Raw genomic sequence first — 19,684 nt, forward strand, 5'->3', positions numbered from 1 at the left:
ACTACAATGTTAGAAATCAATTTAGTGGTTACTCCCTTTGGTAAAAAGGGGTAGTAACTGCAAGAGGATATAAAGGGACTCCTGGGGTGCTGGTAACATTCTATTTCTTGATCTGAATGGTATTTTTTAAAAAGATTTTATATATTGGGATGCTTGGGTGGCTCAGTGGTTGAGCATCTGCCTTCGGCTCAGGGTGTGATCCCGGAGTCCTAGGATCGAGTCCCATATCGGGCTTCCCACAGGAAGCCTGTTTCTCCCCCTGCCTGTGTCTCTGCCTCACTCTCTGGGTCTCTCATGAATAAATAAATAAAATCTTAAAAAAAAAAAAAAGATTTTATATATTATTTAAGGGGACAGGGAGAAGAAGAAAGAGGGATCGAGGGAGTGGGAGAAGCAGACTCCCCGCTGAGCAGGGAGCCTGACTGGGGGCTCGATCCCAGAACTCTGAGATCATGACCTGAGCTGAAAGCCGACACTTAACCACCTAAGCCATCCAGGTGCCCCAGTCTGCACTGTAAGAAATCATTCAGGTTAACATATATGTTTTGAAAACTTCTTTCTGTATATGTTATACATCACTAAAGTGACTTTAAAAAAAAAGTAGGGCACAATATGAAGCATAACAGAATTTAGCATAGTTATCTTCAGCTAACCAGAAATGATGTTGAACTGCTCATCTGCCCCAAAGTCCAGATAACTAAGGGATTAGAAATATTAAAATTCAGCTTTTTTGGCTGACAAAAAAAATCCTACAAATAATATCCCAGCTAACTGAAGTATTCTAAACAGAACTGCCCAATTTCCTATAATATTTTTTAAAAAAACAAAATAAAACAAGACGTAGAGTCAGGTGGGGAACAACAAAACAGATAATGTAAATGTCTCTGAATGAGCCAGCTACTAAAAGTCGTCATTTCACTTCTAATGTTTAATTTCAAGTTACCTTTAAGTAGAAACATAAGATTTCCTTCGTGTAACTTTTAAAATATCTTATATAAATGAACTGAAAATATCAACTGACTCATGCTAATGTCAGCACATGAGTTTATGAGACAGACAAGCTTATTATAACGATACCTGAATTAAACAACAGTTAAAAGAAGACAGCAGATGTCACACAAGGGATCACATCTTAAAAATGACAAATGAAAGGAAAATATGGGAATAATTTATGTTTCAGAAATGGGGAGGGGAAGCAGGGAATCTAAGGAGAAGGAAACATTAAACTTTTTGTGGTACTTCTTATATCTAGAAAAATAGAGTAGAACCAGTGAGATAAAAGAACAAGCCAAATGGAAAATGTAAAGAGAAAGTATTAAGTGCTCCCACCCTGGAACAAACATTTCATAGTAAAATTATTTTTACATTTCATTTTGAATGAATGGAGGGAAAAAGGAAAAAGAAAAAAAGAAAAAGTATGAGGGCAAAAGGTTTAACAAGCCAAATCCTAACAATGATGAGAAAACAGTCTCGCAGAGTTAAACTTCTATAAATTTGCTATATAATATTCCTAAGAAATAATTTGAAAGTAGTCATTACTCCAAAGCTGCAACAAAACAGGCAAAGTAATTCTTAATACTACTGGAAACATTGTATAATGATTTTTGATAGACAAGGCGCTTTCACATATAGACTTTGTTGGTTCTGTGGGACAGCGTGTAACTAACCCTATATAACAAATGAGGAAAAGGGCTCTGAGAAGTTAAAACACTAAGTAGAAACATCCAGTGTTTCTATGCCTTACTATGTACAAATGTCCTGTAAAGAGAATACTCAGACATGTCAACTTATAGCAGGGGAACTGAAGAGCAAGGAACAATAATTTGGAACGACTAGAGAAAATCCTTACCTAGCACTGGTTGATAGTGAACAAGGAGGAAAGGTGAGAGAATGAAGCTTGTGCTAGGGCTTATGTCATGGGGAACAACTATATTGGAAATGCTTTACAACTGGATACATTTTAAGTGATGACATCCCCAGGGATAAGGTCCAAGATGGCCTCATCTCTTTTGTTACTTATAAGTAACAAAACATATAACATATTAAATACAGTATTTACCAGGCTAATTATCTGTATTATCCAAATTTTATATTTTATGTGAAAATAATATCACAACAGAGTCAATAATCTTCATAGTTACAGGTTTATTTCAGGTATAAAATAACTTATTTTTAAATGTCAAAACTGAGATGATTGGTTTTAGCATTTCAAACATGATACAAATTACCTTATGACATAACTTTTGGATGAAACTCCTTTAAAATGAAACTTTATACTTGTTCTTCAGCAAAAAGTTTCTGGAATAAGAGTATGACCAGATTTTGACAAATTATATCTTTCAAAAACCTTGATATATGACCAAAATAAAGGTTTTATCTTTAATGTGTTTTGCGAATAAGAAATTTTGGGGAGTAAATCTTACACAAGTACATTTTCCTAAATCTATATATGTAAAGTCTGAACACGTGGTTGATAATAATGGATTGTTAAATAAAGTAGGGCAGACTTGATGTCTAGACAAGATAATGGCGAGAGCTGCACTTTTAAGAAGTTTGTTACTTGCCCTGATAAAAAGAGAAAACAAAGAATGTTTCTATTATGTAAGTTTAGCATGAAATGCTTAGATCATGCATATACAATAGAGCTGCCACTGCTTTGAAAACAATTTCATTTTAGTCCATCATGTGTTAAAAGCTGTTTCTTTTCCATATCTCTAACTCTAGTTAACATTTCAGATGGTTGATGAGACATTTGATTAATCTTCTACCCATTTTATTTTAAAAGTAAAACAAAAATATCCTATCATGCATTGAGAGAGAAGAAGCAAGAACTAGTGAGAGTGCTGGGAATCATCAGTCTATACTGATAGTGGACTGAAGCTAGCTAGACACTGTAAAAAGAGAAGAGCCACAGATTGAGCACTGATTAAATGTGACATCTTATTTACTGAAGAAAATATTTTCTACACAATTCATGAGCTCAACAAATACTAATTACTGACTAATACATAGCAGCAGTATATCTAAGTTTAAAAAAAATTTTAATATAAGAATCTGTGTCCTTATTAAAATGCAAAAAAACTAAAACACCTAAAAATTCTATACCTTAATCTGAAATTAGCTACACACAGCAGTGTGTACAGAAGCAGCAATATTTAGCTTCTAATTGTAAATGATTTAGATTAAGAAGAGATCTAAGACTATTCAGTCTAAGTTACTTATTCTGAGGAAAAAGTGGAAAAAAGCTAGTGAGCAGCCCATAGGGTCACAAGAAAATGGTTAACATGTAGAATGTAAAGGAAAAGAAAAATTATATATTAAGTAGATTGATCTAGGCTTACAGTAAAACCTTATTAACCTATAAATCTAAGGACCTAGACAGGCAACAAAATTACTTCTGAATTAACTTGATATTTTTTAACTAACTGAAGCAAGGAAGGAGAGGATTCCTATCTACAGTTTAACTATACATTATCAGGTAAATATATAACCTACCCTTCTTTCAAGAGACTTACTTAAAAGGTAGAAATATTAGCATTTTCATAAAACAACATCAGGACAGAGTTAGGATAGATAGTATTCTGAAATAGTTGAAAAAAATTTTTTTTGAGTTTTTTTAAAAAAAAATTCTTCATGGGAGACACAGAGAAAGAGACCGTTAAAGAGGTTTTAAAAAATGAATTTGCTTTCATGGTACTTTTTAAATTTTTTTCTAGTTATTATCCATCAAATAAGAAATAAAAAGAAATGGACTCTTCCCCCCTACAAATTATAATTTTCTATGATTTAAGAAACACCATGAATAATGCATTTAAAGAATATTTTCAGGCATAGCCCTTCAAATGTATTGTTTTAGATTCTATAAATTCTATCTACTAATAAAAATTTTTGAGAAAGGTTGACAATGATTGGTAAGCAAGAAATGAAGATTCTCTCTGTAATCTCAGATATTCCAGTTATTCTTAAACTGGGCTTGGCATGAGAATCACAAGAGGTATTTTAAAACACACAGATTTCAGAATACATGGATTCAGAAATCTGATCACCAGGCACACTGGTGATCTCTTATGCAGTCATTAAAACTGATACAGTACTTCATAAGACACAATCACAGGCATCTGATAACCACAACTATACCAACTCCCCTCCCAAACTGCTCATTTTATTTTTTTTTATTTTATTTATTTATTCATCAGAGACAGAGACAGAGAGACAGAGACAGAGACATAGGCAGAGGGAGAAGCAGGCTCCCTGCAAGGAGCCCGATGCGGGACTTGATCCCAGATCCTGGAATCACGCCCTGAGCCAAAGCAGATGCTCAACCGCTGAGCCACCCAGATGTCCCCCAACCTGCTCATTTTAAATGTAATATTTGTATATTTAAAAAATACATATACAGGGCAGCCCCGGTGGCGCAGTTGTTTAGCGCCGCCTGCAGTCCGGGGTGTGATCCTGTCGACCCGGGATCGAGTCCCACATCGGGCTCCCTGAATGGAGCCTGCTTCTCCCTCTGCCTGTGTCTCTGCCTCTCTCTCGCTCTCTCTGAATGAATAAATAAATAAATCTTTAAAAAAATAAAAAAAATAAAAATAAAATAAAAAAATAAAAATACATATACACCATTTTTTTTCTTTTTATCAAGGTGGCTAATTATATACACTGATACAAAATGGATATACTGAACAGGGTACATGGTAAGCCACCACTTATATTTAAAGAAAAAATATGGAGACACATACACCAACTCTTATCTCTACTCATGAGGACCAATCATGATCCAGATGTATGTATATAGATACACACAAAGTATGTACATACATAAATGCTGTATATAAACAGTGTATACACATACGTATGTATGTTATATAGTCTATATGCTGGGAAAAGAAATTGGGCAGCTAAGAATTATAAAGGAAACTTGTTTTTCACTGCATAATCTCTTGTGTCCTTTGAAATTTATGCTTGTCTGTTACTGCTTAAAATATAACCTTAATGGTTTGGCTGAAGGGTATTTAACGTAAACCACATCAAATCATATGATTTTGAGACATGATCATAACTTTACTTCCTGACTAAATCTTTATTGCTGTCAGTATAATCAACTGTTCTGAAAAAGACTTTAATAAATATTTGTTATAGGTGCTACTTACAGTCTTATAACTGTCGAAAATCATCCAACTGAATATTTAAGATCTATGGATCTTATTGCATGTTAATTATACATCAATTAAAAATACATAAAACTTCCTTAGTTTACATAAAACTAGGGTGGTAATAGTTCTCAGGCTTTTAGAACATATTAGAAAACTAGAGAAGAACTAAAGAAAAAATAATCACCTCCTTCTAATTCCTTACTCCAAATATGTTCACAGATTAGGATAATCAGCATCACCAAGGAACATGTTAGAAATTCTGATCTCTGGGCAGCCCGGGTGGCTCAGCGGTTTAGCACTGCCTTCGGCCCAGTTGTGATCCTGGAGGCCTAGAATCCAGTCCCACATCAGGCTCCCTCCATGAAGCCTGCTTCTCCCTCTGCCTGTGTCTCTCGCTGTGTCTCTCATGAATTATTAAATAAAATCTTTTTTTTTTTTAAAAAAAAAAAAAGGAAGAAAGAAATTCTGATCTCAAGCCCCATCCCAGACCTACAGAGTAAAAAAAAAGTACTTTAACAAGATACTCATATGATTTCTGTGCATATTAAAACTTGGGAAACTCTGATAACCTATTTACCAGAATAATTATGGTAGAAATCCAAGAAGCTCTACTTTTAATAAGCCCCACAGATGTATAACAAAGGTAGAGAGAGAATCACAAAGTAAGTACCGTGCTTTGAGGGGGAAGAGATGGAAAGTTCTTTCTTCAAGACTATTAGTTTGCATAGCAAAAAACCCTAATAAACAGCAGTTACTATCTTTAGTAGTCATTTCATTAGGTAACTGCTTCTCTGCTACTTGTGTCTATAGGAGGATTTTAGCCATCCTGACATTCATAGCTGTACGATCTAGGCAGTATATGTATATGCATATTGTATATATCCACTCCATCCCAGATATACTCAGATTATCTAATTCCATCTGAAGAAAGAAGATAGAAGACTCTAACCCAGATCTTGCCAGTGGGGAGGTTAAATGTGTTGTAGCATAGAATGAATTATCTCCACTAAAGGACATTCAAGTATAAGTGGGATGATTCATATAATCTCTAGTAACACAATATTCAGAAATGCAACTGTTATCTTCCAGCTCAAGTATTTTAGACTGTAGTTCTCTACTATATTTGACTATAACATGGGAAGCTTTTTCAAAAAGCATCTACATTTCCAACCCTGTCAGAATTCTTAAATGCCCAGGGATGAGATGGCAATAATGTGGCAAAGAAGATGAACTTCCTCTCTCAATGAAGTGATTCGGATAAAAACTACCTCCCTATGCATGCCCTTAAACATCAAGTAGGCATTTTGTGGGCATATTCAATTAAACCAAATTTTGGTCTAAGATTACATTTATTTTATATTGCAATACTACCACGAATTAATGATTTCCTTGGGATTCAAAGGGTGAAGAACTTAACTTATAGACACCCTAAAAAAAATTATTTGTGGTAATTTATCTTTACAAGATACCTGAACATATTGTACTTGATGTAACAGAGAAAAAAGTAGCTTGGGCATACCAATACTTACAGTTCTTTTTTTTTTTTTTTTAATTTTAATTTATTTACCTATGATAGTCACACAGAGAGAGAGAGAGAGAGAGAGAGAGAGAGAGAGAGAGAGACAGAGACATAGGCAGAGGGAGAAGCAGGCTCCATGCACCGGGAGCCCGATGTGGGATTCGATCCCGGGTCTCCAGGATCGCACCCTGGGCCAAAGGCAGGCACCAAACTGCTGCGCCACCCAGGGATCCCAATACTTACATTTCTATATTATTCTAAGCTTAAACTGTTAGCCTCATCTATGTGGGCTTTTTTGGGTTATTATTCATTTTTTAAAATAATGAAATATTCTAAGCATGTGGAAAAAAATAAAGAATAATTACTGGACAGCTGTGTAACTACCATCTGGCTATTCAAGCCTTTACATTATTTCTATCCATTTGGCATTTAACCTCTAAAAATAAAATGTACAAAAGTTAAAATAGAGAAAATGAGGGGGAAATCCCCTTAAAGCTTTTTCATTTTCAAAAATCACTATAACTTTTAGACACAGATTGTAAAATAATTATATATGATTATTTTCTAGCTTTCTGACATCTTGGGGAGGTTTTGGTTTGATTTTCTTGCCAATATATGAAAACCAAAGTGCTCTTTTAAAAACAGAGTATGGTAACATTAAACACAATAATTTATTTTTAACATTTAAGATTATTTAACATTATTAAGTTTTCTTCTAATAACTTTTTATTTCTCTGGTCATAACAGAATATAGTAATGTCTTTCCAGATTTTTCTGTCTTTTGGTCATCGGTCTTTGCTATAATAATCTCAATATTCCTTATAAGGTATCAGATTTTTCATGTGTTTTTGAACAATTGGAAGGTGAAAATAGAAATCTAGTCATATTTTAGGTCAAACATGTATGGATGGCTATAAAGTACTTCAAAAAACTAATTCCATACTAAATAACAATTTTATGTATACTGTTAAGCTATATATCTGATAGCTCATCTTTTCAAGATCAAATAAATCAACCACAAATAATAAAAGGAGATAATAGATATATTAATAAATGACAACCCCAAATTCCCCAAACCTGTAGTTCAGTCAAATTTTTCTACCCGTTATATTCTCAAGAGAGCCTTTCCTATAAAGAACTGCTATTTAGGTGGAAAAGAAAAATATTAAGTCATTCACTCAATAAACACTTATCAAGAACTTACTACAAAGTGCTGGGCTTAGGCACTGTGTTAGGCGGTCAGGTTAAGACAGTGACTCGGGCTATTCAGAGGTCACTTCTAGGTTTATGACTCTATCCACTATTTACAGAAAATACTTTTGAGTCTACTATATGCCAATCACTATATTAGGTAATGGAAATAAAGTAATGAACAACACATAGCTCTCATGAAGCTTCCATTATGATGAGGGGGAGACAAGCAAATAAAAACATGTATCAAGTGGAAATAAATAAATAAATAAATAAATAAATAAATAAATAAATAAATAGAACTACAGAGAAAAATAAGAGTAAAAGGACAAATGGGTAGTGATTCTACATAGGGTAATGATATTCATATATTCATATCCATGTTGAGGATATATCTGAGGCGGAAACCTTTTATTTATGCTCTCAATTAAGTAATATCCTAAAAGGGACCAATCATCTTCATATTACCAATTTAAACAGGATTTTTTCAATCTGTTGAGAAAGAGATTTTTCTCCTTCGATTCTTCTAGGCACCTGACATTGCTCATCATCTCCAGTTTAAAGCTCTTCTGGCTTATATGACAAATCTCCTATCTAGATTCTTATCCTTTGCCATTGGGGTGGCATCAATATGAACTGTACAATCACAATCAGGATTTGATGAAGATGATCTCCTATCCAACCATGGCAAATAGGCTTTAACTGATGTGAAAGTGGAAAGCACACTGAGAAAAGATCTAACTTTATTCTTAAAAAAGTTTTAGAAGACTATATAACAACATGCCATTTACTCAAAGCACTGGAGAGTAACAACATCAAAAACACCTGTACACAGTAAGTAATTTAGAGAATTGTTGAATTGCTATCCTGTATATGTGCAACTAATATAACACTCTATGTTAATTATACTGGGGGGAAAAAAAACACTTGTAGTCCATGTTATATATGTTTTAAGACCCTTTCAAATATTGTTTACTTCATTTAATCCTCGTGATAATACACTATGAGACAGGCAATATTTCCATGTTAAAACATTTTAAATTTTGCTATGCATAATGGCATATGTGAAGAGGCTTTAAAAGTAAATGGTTTTAAATCTCAATAGGTAAGACAAAGCCTCAAGTTTATTCCATTCAAAAATTATATTTCATAGCATAGTAAGATATATCTAGAAGGTTCTGACCTATAAATCTTCCTTAAGCAATCTATTTAAACTATTAAAAGCAAGATCCTAACTTTTCAGAATGACATAATTAAAATTAAATCTATGTACTTATCCTTTACTTTTTTCAATATTTGAAAAATTCTTAAAGGTATAATGAAAAACATAGACATCTGTAATCCCAATATTCTAAAAATAACATCTGCTAACATTTTGGTATATTTAACATTTCTTTCAGCCCATCCATGTTAATTTTAATAGTTTACAATTGCTTCATACTACCAAGCATATTGATATTCTCTAAAAAAAGTTTTATTTAAAAAATAAAAAGATGGGGAACCAAACTAATCAGTATTATTGTGAAATCAAATCAAACAATTTCTGTAATTTTTTACATTCTAATTTCAGAGTCATGAGTGAAAACAATAAAATGAACTATATTTATTCAATAAATGTTCTAACTACAATGTGTAAAGTGACAGAAACAAAAGATTATGTACTTAAAGAAGGCTGAATTCTCACCTGCTCAATCTCTTTGGTTTTTGATGCTATTGCTTTAGAGCGACTAGTTAGTTGACTGTCTTCAAATAATTCTATGCCATCTGTTACATTTGACTCCGGTTCCTCTGGCTGGTCAATAAACAATGGTGCTGTGGATCCTGCCTTTAAAAAAATTAGGAATTTTAAATTACATATACAGTCTTTAAGTTGACTGCGTATAGGCACTAATTGACACATTATATCAAGAGAAAGTGCTAAAAGCAACCAGTTTTAAGAAAATACGTTCAATTTTACCATTCATAACGAGCATACGTGAGGAGGACTAAAGAGGAAATGACTGCTACTTTTTAAATTTTAGGCAAGACAGAGCTTCTAAGCTTAATCCATTCCAAAATTATATTTTACACTATATTAAGTTAGTTAGAAGGTTTTGTCCTAGAACTATTCCTTAAGCAATCTACTTAAGAAACACTGAAGAGAAAAAGCCTAATTGGAAGTGAGATGTATGGGCACACATAACCATATTAAAAAAGAACATGGAAAAGGGCTCTTTCAGAAGTTAAAAATATCTTGCTCTTGTAGTATAAAAATTTATTGAAATCACTGAGAAGAAAATTCCCCAAACCAATAATAATCACTTCTATTTTACAGCAACAATTCATTAAATACATAATCCCACAAAAAGCTCACAGTCGATTACTATACCTTCCCAACACACTTTTGTGGAAAAGATAAAAACTTAAAAAAAAAAAAAATAGGAGGGAAAAGTATTATTTAACTACATTTGTTTATTCAAAAATTTACGGTGGGGGCACCTGGGTGGCTCAGTTGGTTAAACATCTGACATGATCTGAGGGTTCTGGAATTGGGCCCCTTGTCAGGCTCTGTGCTCAGCAGGGAGTCTGCTTGTCCCTCTCCTTCTGGCCCCTCCCCCCTCCTTGTGTTGTCTCTTTCAAATAAACAAATAAAATCTTTTAAAAAAAAAATTACTGTGTGACATTTATAACATTATCTACAATGGCCAAATTATGAAAACAGCCCAAGTGTACATCAACTGATTAATGGATAAGGAAGATATGGTGTGTACGTACACACACACACACACACACACACACACACGAATATTACTCAGCCATGAAAAAGAACGATGTCTTCCTATATGCAATGGTGTGGATGGAGCTGGAGTGTATTATATGCTAAGTGAAATAAGTCAGAGAAAGACAAATGTCATATGATTTCACTCATATGTGGAATTTAAGGAACAAAACAAAAAAGCAAAAGAAAAAAAAGAGAAACCAAGAAAAAGACTCTTAACTATAGAGAACAAACTGTTACCAGAAGGGAGGTGGGTAAAGGGATGAGTTAAACAGGTGATGGAGATTAAAGAGAGCATTTGTTGTCATATGTAAGTACTGAATTACTATATTGTACACCTGAAACTAATATTACACCATATGTTAACTTACTGGAATCTGAATGAAAACTTAAAAAAATTTACAGTGTGATGGAGGAAGACAGCAGCATAGTAGGAGGACCCCAGCCTCACCTCAATCCACAAATTCAACTAGATAACTGTCATCCTAAATACTCCAGAAATCCTAAATACTACATCCTAAATACTCCTGAAGACTAACTCCTGAAGAATAAACTCCACAACTAAAGGTAGAGAGGAGGCCATACTGAAGAAAGTGCGAAGTGCAGAAACATGGCTTGGGAAGAAAAAAAATGGATGGCGACAGCTGTGGTGGTAGATAAGGGTGTGAGACACTAACACACGAAAGAATGCCTGAAGAAAATGAATCCTGGATAACAATTGGCTTGGAAAGCAAGAGGGGTCAAATTTCACTGAGTTCTTGCAACTAGTGGGGCCTCAGACTTGTAATTATAAAAGTCAAAGGGCTTGGCTCAGGGAAAGCCCAGAGGTACCAGGGCTGCTTTGTGAGAGAAAGCAGGGCAAACAACCCTCAGACATACCAAGTGAAAACAGTGATCTGAAGAGCGCCTGGGGCATACAGTGGGAAGGTCATTCCCTCATCTTGAGAGTATATCCCAGAGATCTCCCAGAACAAAGGAACATGAAGCCATCATTTCCTTCTCTGGTCCCTCAGCATAAGCACAGAGCCACCCACGGGAACCACTACAGTGCCAATAATCCCCATTTAAATTGCTTACACCAAAGCCCACCCACACTCTGGTGGAACTGCTCACCCTAGTCAGCCTTGTCTCAGTTCAAGCATGGCAGGCACCCATTAGACTGGCCCAAACCCCTTCCCATATCTCATCTCTCAACCCAGGAATTTTGCAGAGCCTCATTTGTCCCAAATAAAGAACAGGACAAGGTCATGGCCAAAGATCTAACCAAAACCAGTAGAAGTAACTTGCCTGATGGACTATTTAAAGCAATGATCATAAGGATACTCACTGGACTTGAGAAAAGAATCACTAAGACCCTTAAAACAAAGATAAAAAGGAAACAATCAGAGTTGAAGAGTGCAATAAGCAAGATAGGAAACATAACTGATGCAATTAATAGCAGGCTGAAAGAAGCAGAGGAATGAATGAATGAATGAGGTTGAAGACAGAGTAATGGAAAGCAAGCAAGATGAACAAAAGAGACAAAGAAGGACTATGCAAAGCAAGAATAGACTTAGGGAACTCAGAACTCAGTAGTGACCTCATCCAATGTAAAAATGTTCACATTATAGGAATCCCAAAAGAAGAAGAGAGAAAAGGAGGCAGAAAATTTACTTGAAGGTCATAGCTGGAAACTTCCTTAATGTGGGGAAGAAAACAAATATTTAGATCTAGGAGGCACAGACAAATCCCAACAAAATCAATAAAAGCAGATCCACACCAAGACATGTTATAATAAAAATGGCAAAATGTAAAAAGAATAAAAAAATTTTTTTAAAGCAGCAAGAAAAAAGAAGACAGTTAGATATAAGGGAAACCCATAAGGCTATCGGGATTTTTCAGCAGAAACTTTCCAAGCTAGAAGGAAGTGGCATGATATATAAAACGTACTGTACAAGACAAATCCACAGCCAAGAATACTCTATCCAGCAAAATTATTATTCAGAACTGAAGGAGAGATAAAGAGTTTCCTTTCCTTTTTGAGCAGTAAGGAAGACCAGAAGTGACAGTATGAAGGAAGGAAACACAAAAGCTATAAAAATGAGTATTTTTGTAAAGTATCAGTCAAGGAACTCAAAAAATAAAAGGATGTAAAATATGACAACCTATATCTAAAACACGAAGAGTAAAGAATGGGTTCAAACGTAAACAACCACTGACTTAATATAGACTAATATATGCAGAGGATGTTATATTCAAATCTAATGATGCCAACAAATCAAAAAGTACTAATATGCAAAGAATAAAGAGAAAAAAATCCACATATATCGCTAAAGAAAACCAGCAAACCATGAGAGAGAAAGACAAGAAAGGATCAGAGAAAATCTTCAGAAACAACCACAAAATACATAATAAAATGACAATAAATACTTATCTGTCAATAATTATTTTGAATGTAAATCAAATATAAATCAACAGACACAGGGTGACGGAATGGATAAGAAAACAAGACTCATCTATATGCTGCTTGCAAGAGACTCACTTTAGACCTAAATACACTTGTAGATTCAAAGTGAGGGGATGGAGAAATATTTATCATGCAGATGGATGTCAAAAGAAAGCCAGATTAGCAATACTTGTATCAGACCAAATTGACTTTAAAACAAAGACTATAGGGGATGCCTGGGTGGCGCAGCGGTTTGGCGCCTGCCTTTGGCCCAGGGCGCGATCCTGGAGACCCGGGATCGAATCCCACATCGGGCTCCCGGTGCATGGAGCCTGCTTTTCCCTCTGCCTGTGTCTCTGCCTCTCTCTCTCTCTCTCTCTCTGTGACTATCATAAATAAATAAAAAAAATTTAAAAAAAAATTAAAAAAAAAATAAAACAAAGACTATAAAGAGAGACCAAAAAAAGATATATAAATTATAAAGGAGACAACCCAACAAGAAGATATAACAATTATAAATATTTATGCACCCAATATGAGAGTACCCAAATACATAAAAACGGTTAATAACAAACCTAAAGGAGCTAATCGATAACAACACTGTAACAGAGGACTGTAATAACACATCACATGTTCTGCTGAGAGACAAAATGATTACTGAGTCCAATACTTAGTAACAAAGAAAGGCTCCAAGGGACTGCATTGCCAGGCACTGCCAAGAAGTGCAGGTGCTGAGGTGAGGCCCCAAGTCAGGGTTGACTCCCAGTTTTATTACCCTGGAATATAAAGAATGCAGAAGGAAGGAAAAACAACTCAAGAAAGCAATCACGTGAGGGACAGCAAACTGCCTATGTAACTATCTGCATGGGTCCTACGGAAGCATTAACTAGGGGGGTAGAGGGGATGGGAAAACTGACCTCAGCAGGCCTGGGTATCTTATCCACCATCATTGCTGTTTTCAGGACTGATGGCAGGAATAACTGGCTTTTGCCAATATATGCATGTTCCTGTTTTTAAGACAGAATCTCCAACCCAAATCCTAATTAGGTCGACTGGGATCCATGCCTCAGCTCTCTCTTTGAGCACAAAAATAAGAGTGATGTTTAGTTGGGTTATATTCAAATGTGTTATAAAGGGAGTGAGCCATGTGAAATTGGTAGCTAGCATTAAGGTTTTTCATCCAGGGGTAATAAGAAGATGAGGAATTTGTCTGAGAGATAGAAGGCTCATGGAACACAGCAAGTATGCAGGAGTGAGAGGAGCAAACCATGATCTGTTCAGCAGTATCATGGGCAACCCAGCAAAGTTTGTCGATCTACAGGTGCCCCAGCTCAAATCGAGGCCTTTTACAATTTGTACCCAAGGGTGGGAACATACAGGAATGTTAGGTTTAGAGTAATTTTTTCCCAATTTGATTTTACCCCCTATCCCGGCAGTCCTGATGAATATTTGATATTTTACTGTCCTTACACGATCGGATCCTGTGAAGATACGGTTTATCATTGCGGTTGAAAAGGAATACAGTAATTACTGGCTATAGTATACACTATAACACAGAAAGGTAACTCTCTTCAATAAGAAAGAACGAATCATGAATGAGTCTATGTCATCCACTGTGATATCCAAGTATGCTGTAGAATTTTCCACAGTCCTGAAGTGGGCCAGGTGGGGGAAGCCAATTATCCTTTGTGTAAATGGTGTCATTGGTGAAAATGGGGGGTTCAGGGTCCTCCCAGGAAAGGAAGTCAAAGGTGGGGAGGTTCAAGATATGTGTCCAATAGGTGTGATTTCCCATAGAGATAGGGAAGAGCCAAGGAATTCCCATAACATGAACAGCACAGACAGATACCTTAGGAGCTTTGGACTTCATGTTTATGTATGCAAACATGGAAAAGAGTAAATTTGCAGGGGTCATAGGTGTTCCCATGATGTCTAAAGTTTTTTCTGCTTCTGTGGTGAGTTTTTTTCAGTCAACCTGTGTTGGCCCAGAGGACTGCATCATGGAGCTTAGGGTTTCCATCCTCCTTTTCTTCATCATTATCTCCAGGGGTGGCTGGACTATAAGTAGCTGAAGTTTTAGAACTGGGTTTGATCCCTGCAGATGTCAGCTCATCATAGGGTTATATAGCTTTTGCCAGAATCCGAGGAGTTCCTGAAGGAGACAACACAAAAGCATACTCTCTTCCCCATGTTAATAATTCCACTGGCCCCTGCTACTGGAGTCCTTATAGGGGATGTCAATAGAGGACTAGAGGCTTGGGCCTTTCCTGAGCTAGAACAAAATATTGTTCTATGGCCATAAGACCTGATGCACTGCAATTTTTTAAAATTTAGAGTAAATAGGACTTTATAAGGTTGTTCCTGAGGGGAAGTATCTCTCTCCATAGTCCTCCTTTTTTTGTTTACATACCTGTGCCTTTATAAGGCCGCTGGCCTGTTTGACAATGGCTTGTCCAATTGGATTATATGCATGCTGGTTACATGCTCAACATTCCATCTTTTGAAAAAGATCCCAAGGACCTTGGAGGTATAAGCAGGACCACTGTTAGTTTTAATCTGTTTAGGAAAGCCCATTTGTGGTGACTATAGATAGGATATGTTTTTTAACATGTTTACCAGCTTCTCCTGATTGGGCTGTGGCATGGAATAAGCCAGAGAAAGAATCAATGGTGACATGGAGGTATTTAAGGCACCCAAAGGGCCCATAATGGGTGATATCCATTTGCCAGATCTCATTTTTTGTTAATCCTCTCGGATTAACTCCTCCTTGGGGAGCAATCTTGGGAGTATCACTAGCAGTTAGGTCTTAATGATTTCTTGAGCTGCTGTAAAGGTATCTTAAAGGTTAAGGCCAAAGCTCTGGCCCCTTGGTAGAAAAATTGATGAAAAGAAAATGCTTCATGTATGGTTTTAGAAAACATCACTACTTTGTTAGCTCTTTCACTGCTGTCCACCAAAGGGCCTGGAAGGCCAGAATGAGATCTGATATGAATGATACAGACTAACTCTGTTCTGATGGGTTGAAGGTGTCTAATCATATCAAAAAGCATCTCATCGTTACTGTCATGAGTAATGGCTGTTTCAATGACTTGAACAGTACCGAGTATGTAAGCAGCGTCAGCAAATACTGAAGAGCTGCAATGACAGCACTGAGTTCTGTCTGCTGAGTGGAGCTGTGACGTACAGTAAGAAAATGTCTCCAAGTACTTTGTTTGAGCTATGTCCATACCCGATTTTCCTGACTTGGAGAAAATGTCTCCAAGTACTTTGTTTGAGCTATGTCCATACCCAATTTTCAGTCAACAAAGACTGTTAAGGCATTAGGAATAGGAGTGGCAGGTAGGATAGTAAAGGGGGCAGGAGGAAGGAGCTGAAAGCCTTATAAGACTTTGTTTTGCAGCAAAGAAAAAAAATTAATGTTTCCATGATAATCAACTAACACTATTTGAAAGATTTCAGATTGGTAGAGAGCCACCTGGAAATCGTCTTATTGAATCCTGGATTAATTACAACTGGGTCTTGCCCAGTATTTGGTATCCATGCCCTGTTTAATTAGGTAAACCCACTATTTAAATTGAGTACTTAATTTGGGGGGGGAGTGGTGATGGGCTTGAAATATCCATTCTAGGACCCCAACATGTGGGAGTTGACAGAGGAGGCCTGTGGGACTGGTAGGTGTGTTTAAGATTATTAAATGCAGGGAATCCCTGGGTGGCTCAGTGGTTTAGCACCTGCCTTTGGCCCAGGGTGTGATCCTGGAGATCCAGGATCGAGTCCCACATCGGGCTCCCTGCATGGAGCCTGCTTCTCCCTCGCCTGTGTCTCTGCCTCTCCCTTTCTGTGTCTCTCATGAATAAATAAATAAAAATCTTAAAAAAAAAAGAAAGATTATTAAATGTATCAGACTACCAAGGGTGACACTTTCTAACTGAGGAGTACTGTGCCATTTAGTTATTTGCTTAAATTTTTCCTTCTTGTGGGGAAAGGACTTGAGGAGAAAGGAGGTTGGGGTCTCCCTTTTAGGTAAAGAGGTGCTGCAGGCTACAAGTGGGAATGCCCATAGAGGGCCGAAGCCAATTAATATTCCCTAGCAATTTTTGAAGGTTGCCGAGGGTCATAGTTTTCTTAATTGCAATAGTGACTCCCTGTCCTCAGATGTGTCTTTGAATAATAATATAGCTTAAATATTTCCATAGTTCCATCTTTTTTGTACCTTTTCAGGGGCGATTTGTAAGCCTACCCTGCTGGTATGATTTGCCAAATGGGCGTGTATCTTAGCCAACGTGATGTCTGGATGCGCCAAGAGAGTAACATCCATATAGTGATATATAGAACTTCAGCACAGATGTGCTATTAGAGCATGGTCTACAAAGTCCTGACAAACACTGGGGCTGTTGACCATTCCTTGGGGAAGGACCTTCCATTAGTATCTTTTTAGTGGGGCTCCTGAATTAATACAAGGCGAAGAGAAAGCAAATTTTCTTCTACCAACTTGGTGCAGAGGATAGTGAAGAGGCAGTTCTTTAAATTATGAGGAGGTGATGACTTCTGTGAATCAATGCTGGGTTTGGAAGACCTGGTTGTAGTGCTCCCATAGGGACTATATGGGCATTTATTTGGCAGAGATCATGCAGGAGCCTCCATTTTCCAGACTGTTAAGGGATACAGCAAATGGATGTGTTCTAGGGACTAGTTAAGGGCTCTGTGTGGCCTACTTCTAACTACTCTTAATCTGAGAGTGTTGCTTGTTTTAATTTCTCCCCCTTTAAAGGCCATTGTTCCACCCAAACTGGTGGGCCAGTTTGTAGTCAGAGTGGTGGGAGAATGACGGTGGCCCTTAGGACAAATTTGAAGAAGGGGTGCCAATACAAACATTCCACTGACTAAATCCTGCCCCCATAAGATTATGGGAAGGTCTAAGACATAAGGCAAAACCATGATGACTTGACCTTCTGGCCTAGTACATTTGACTGGTTTTTCATTTTTTCAGAGGGTTTGGGCTCTACCCAAAGCTCTAACAGTTATAAAAGAGTAATAAGTCTTCCAAGAAGGAAATCAATCTTTGGAAACAATAACTGTCACATTAGCTCCAGAGTCTAGGAGTCCTATAATTGATCTTTGTTCTACATTAAAAGTTAGGAAAGGCCTCCCATGAGTCTGGCCACTCAGAAAGCCCCAGTGCTCCCAAATCCCTTGAGGCCTCTTGTTTTCTCTTTATGGGCAGGCATTAAAAAAGGAAGCAACAACAGCTGTGCCGATCATGTTTCAGTGGTGAAGAAATGATAGTTAGCACTGGTGACCTGATTTTGATTTGACCAGTACAATTAGAGTTTCTTAGTCCCAGAAGGATTTGGATGCCGATGGGTGACAACTGAACTCCCCAATATGATACCAGCATTCTCTTTAGAAAGAGGGCCCCATATTGCGCTAGAACAACTTTTACTTGATTAGTCTCAACTAAAAGAGGGTCCTCCACAAGAAGTCCAAACCAGTACTGCCTTAGGATTTGCCTGTAGTTTGGCTACTTGTGTCCCAGATGGGGCAACCTCGTTTGAAGAGGCTTCCATGAGGTGGCATAGAAATTCCAGGGTTGGCTCCTGGAATTTTATTGGGGCGCGGCAGCTGGTATCCTGCTTCCAGTTTCCTGAAATGTTCCCCTCAGAGTCAAACTTTGAACAACACTGATTGGCCCAATGAAAACCTTTTTCCAAAAAAAAAAAAAAAAAGAAAGAAAACCTTTTTCACATTTAGGACATTTTTTTGTTTGGGTTTAGGGGCACTTACTTTTTTTTTTTTTTTTTTAAACATTCCTTTTGCAAATGCCCTTCCTGGCCACAATTGTAGCATCTCTGAGGTGGGAGAGCTGCAGCCAGGACTTGTGCCGTATAAGTCTCCATACCAAAGTCTTCACAGACCTTTATCATTTTGGCAATGTTATGATTGTTCCCTCCAACAAGGCCCTTTTGGCAATCATTACTGGCATTCTCATAAGCCAATCGAAGCACTAGAACCTCAAGTTATCAACTTGCCTTATGACAGCATTCTGTAGCCTATTAAGTCAATGGAAGGTTTTGAGGGTTTTTGCCTGATAGTGGCAAAGGACCTGGTGGGTACACTGACTTCAGGGATATTATTCCACGCTCTCAAGGCTGTCTGAGACGTCTGATTAAAAACTTGCCTCTGTAACTGGGCTGGGCATAAGGGTCAGCATAAGGGCCAGACCCAGTGATTATACTCAACTTTATAGGAACTGCATTTTCCAGATTTTCCAGAGAGAGAGCAGTAGCTGCATTATTAAATTCTTGTAACCAAATTATTAAATTCTTGTAACCAAACTATATTGGTCTGTGGTTAAAACTATCTTAACTAAAGTCTTCCAATGCCAGGTGGTCATCTCATAACCATGCCAGATGGCTTTTATAATCCTCTTGGTAAATGAGTTCTGAATCCCATTATCAACTATGCTCTTCCTAAATTCCTTAAACACTGCAAAGGGAAGACTCTCCTGTCTCGAGCCTTGATTTCCTCCCCTTATTATGGAAAGGCTTGCAATATCTCACCTTGGGTTTGCTATCCCTCCTGAAAGTACCGATTCATGATAGGTTCATAATTAATGGTGGATGGCTCTGGCGGAGAGG

At 36.9% G+C, this 19,684-nt stretch overlaps 1 protein-coding gene across 36 annotated transcripts in view; it reads right to left on the minus strand.

Moving 5' to 3' along the window:
* Positions 1-19,684, minus strand: part of PPHLN1 (periphilin 1) — a 230,353-nt gene that overhangs the window by 27,852 nt on the left and 182,817 nt on the right. For all 36 annotated transcript variants that reach the window (XR_012017482.1, XR_012017483.1, XM_072798313.1 and 33 more), the window contains one exon: positions 9,548-9,688. Coding sequence is in view for 34 of the 36 variants with exons in the window: in XM_072798313.1 (XP_072654414.1) it covers positions 9,548-9,688 (141 nt within the window). In the remaining 2 variants the exon portion in view is untranslated. The remainder of the gene's footprint in view (positions 1-9,547; positions 9,689-19,684) is intronic.

Source organism: Canis lupus, chromosome 25, assembly GCF_048164855.1.
Source record: "Canis lupus baileyi chromosome 25, mCanLup2.hap1, whole genome shotgun sequence".
Lineage (NCBI taxonomy): Eukaryota > Metazoa > Chordata > Mammalia > Carnivora > Canidae > Canis > Canis lupus.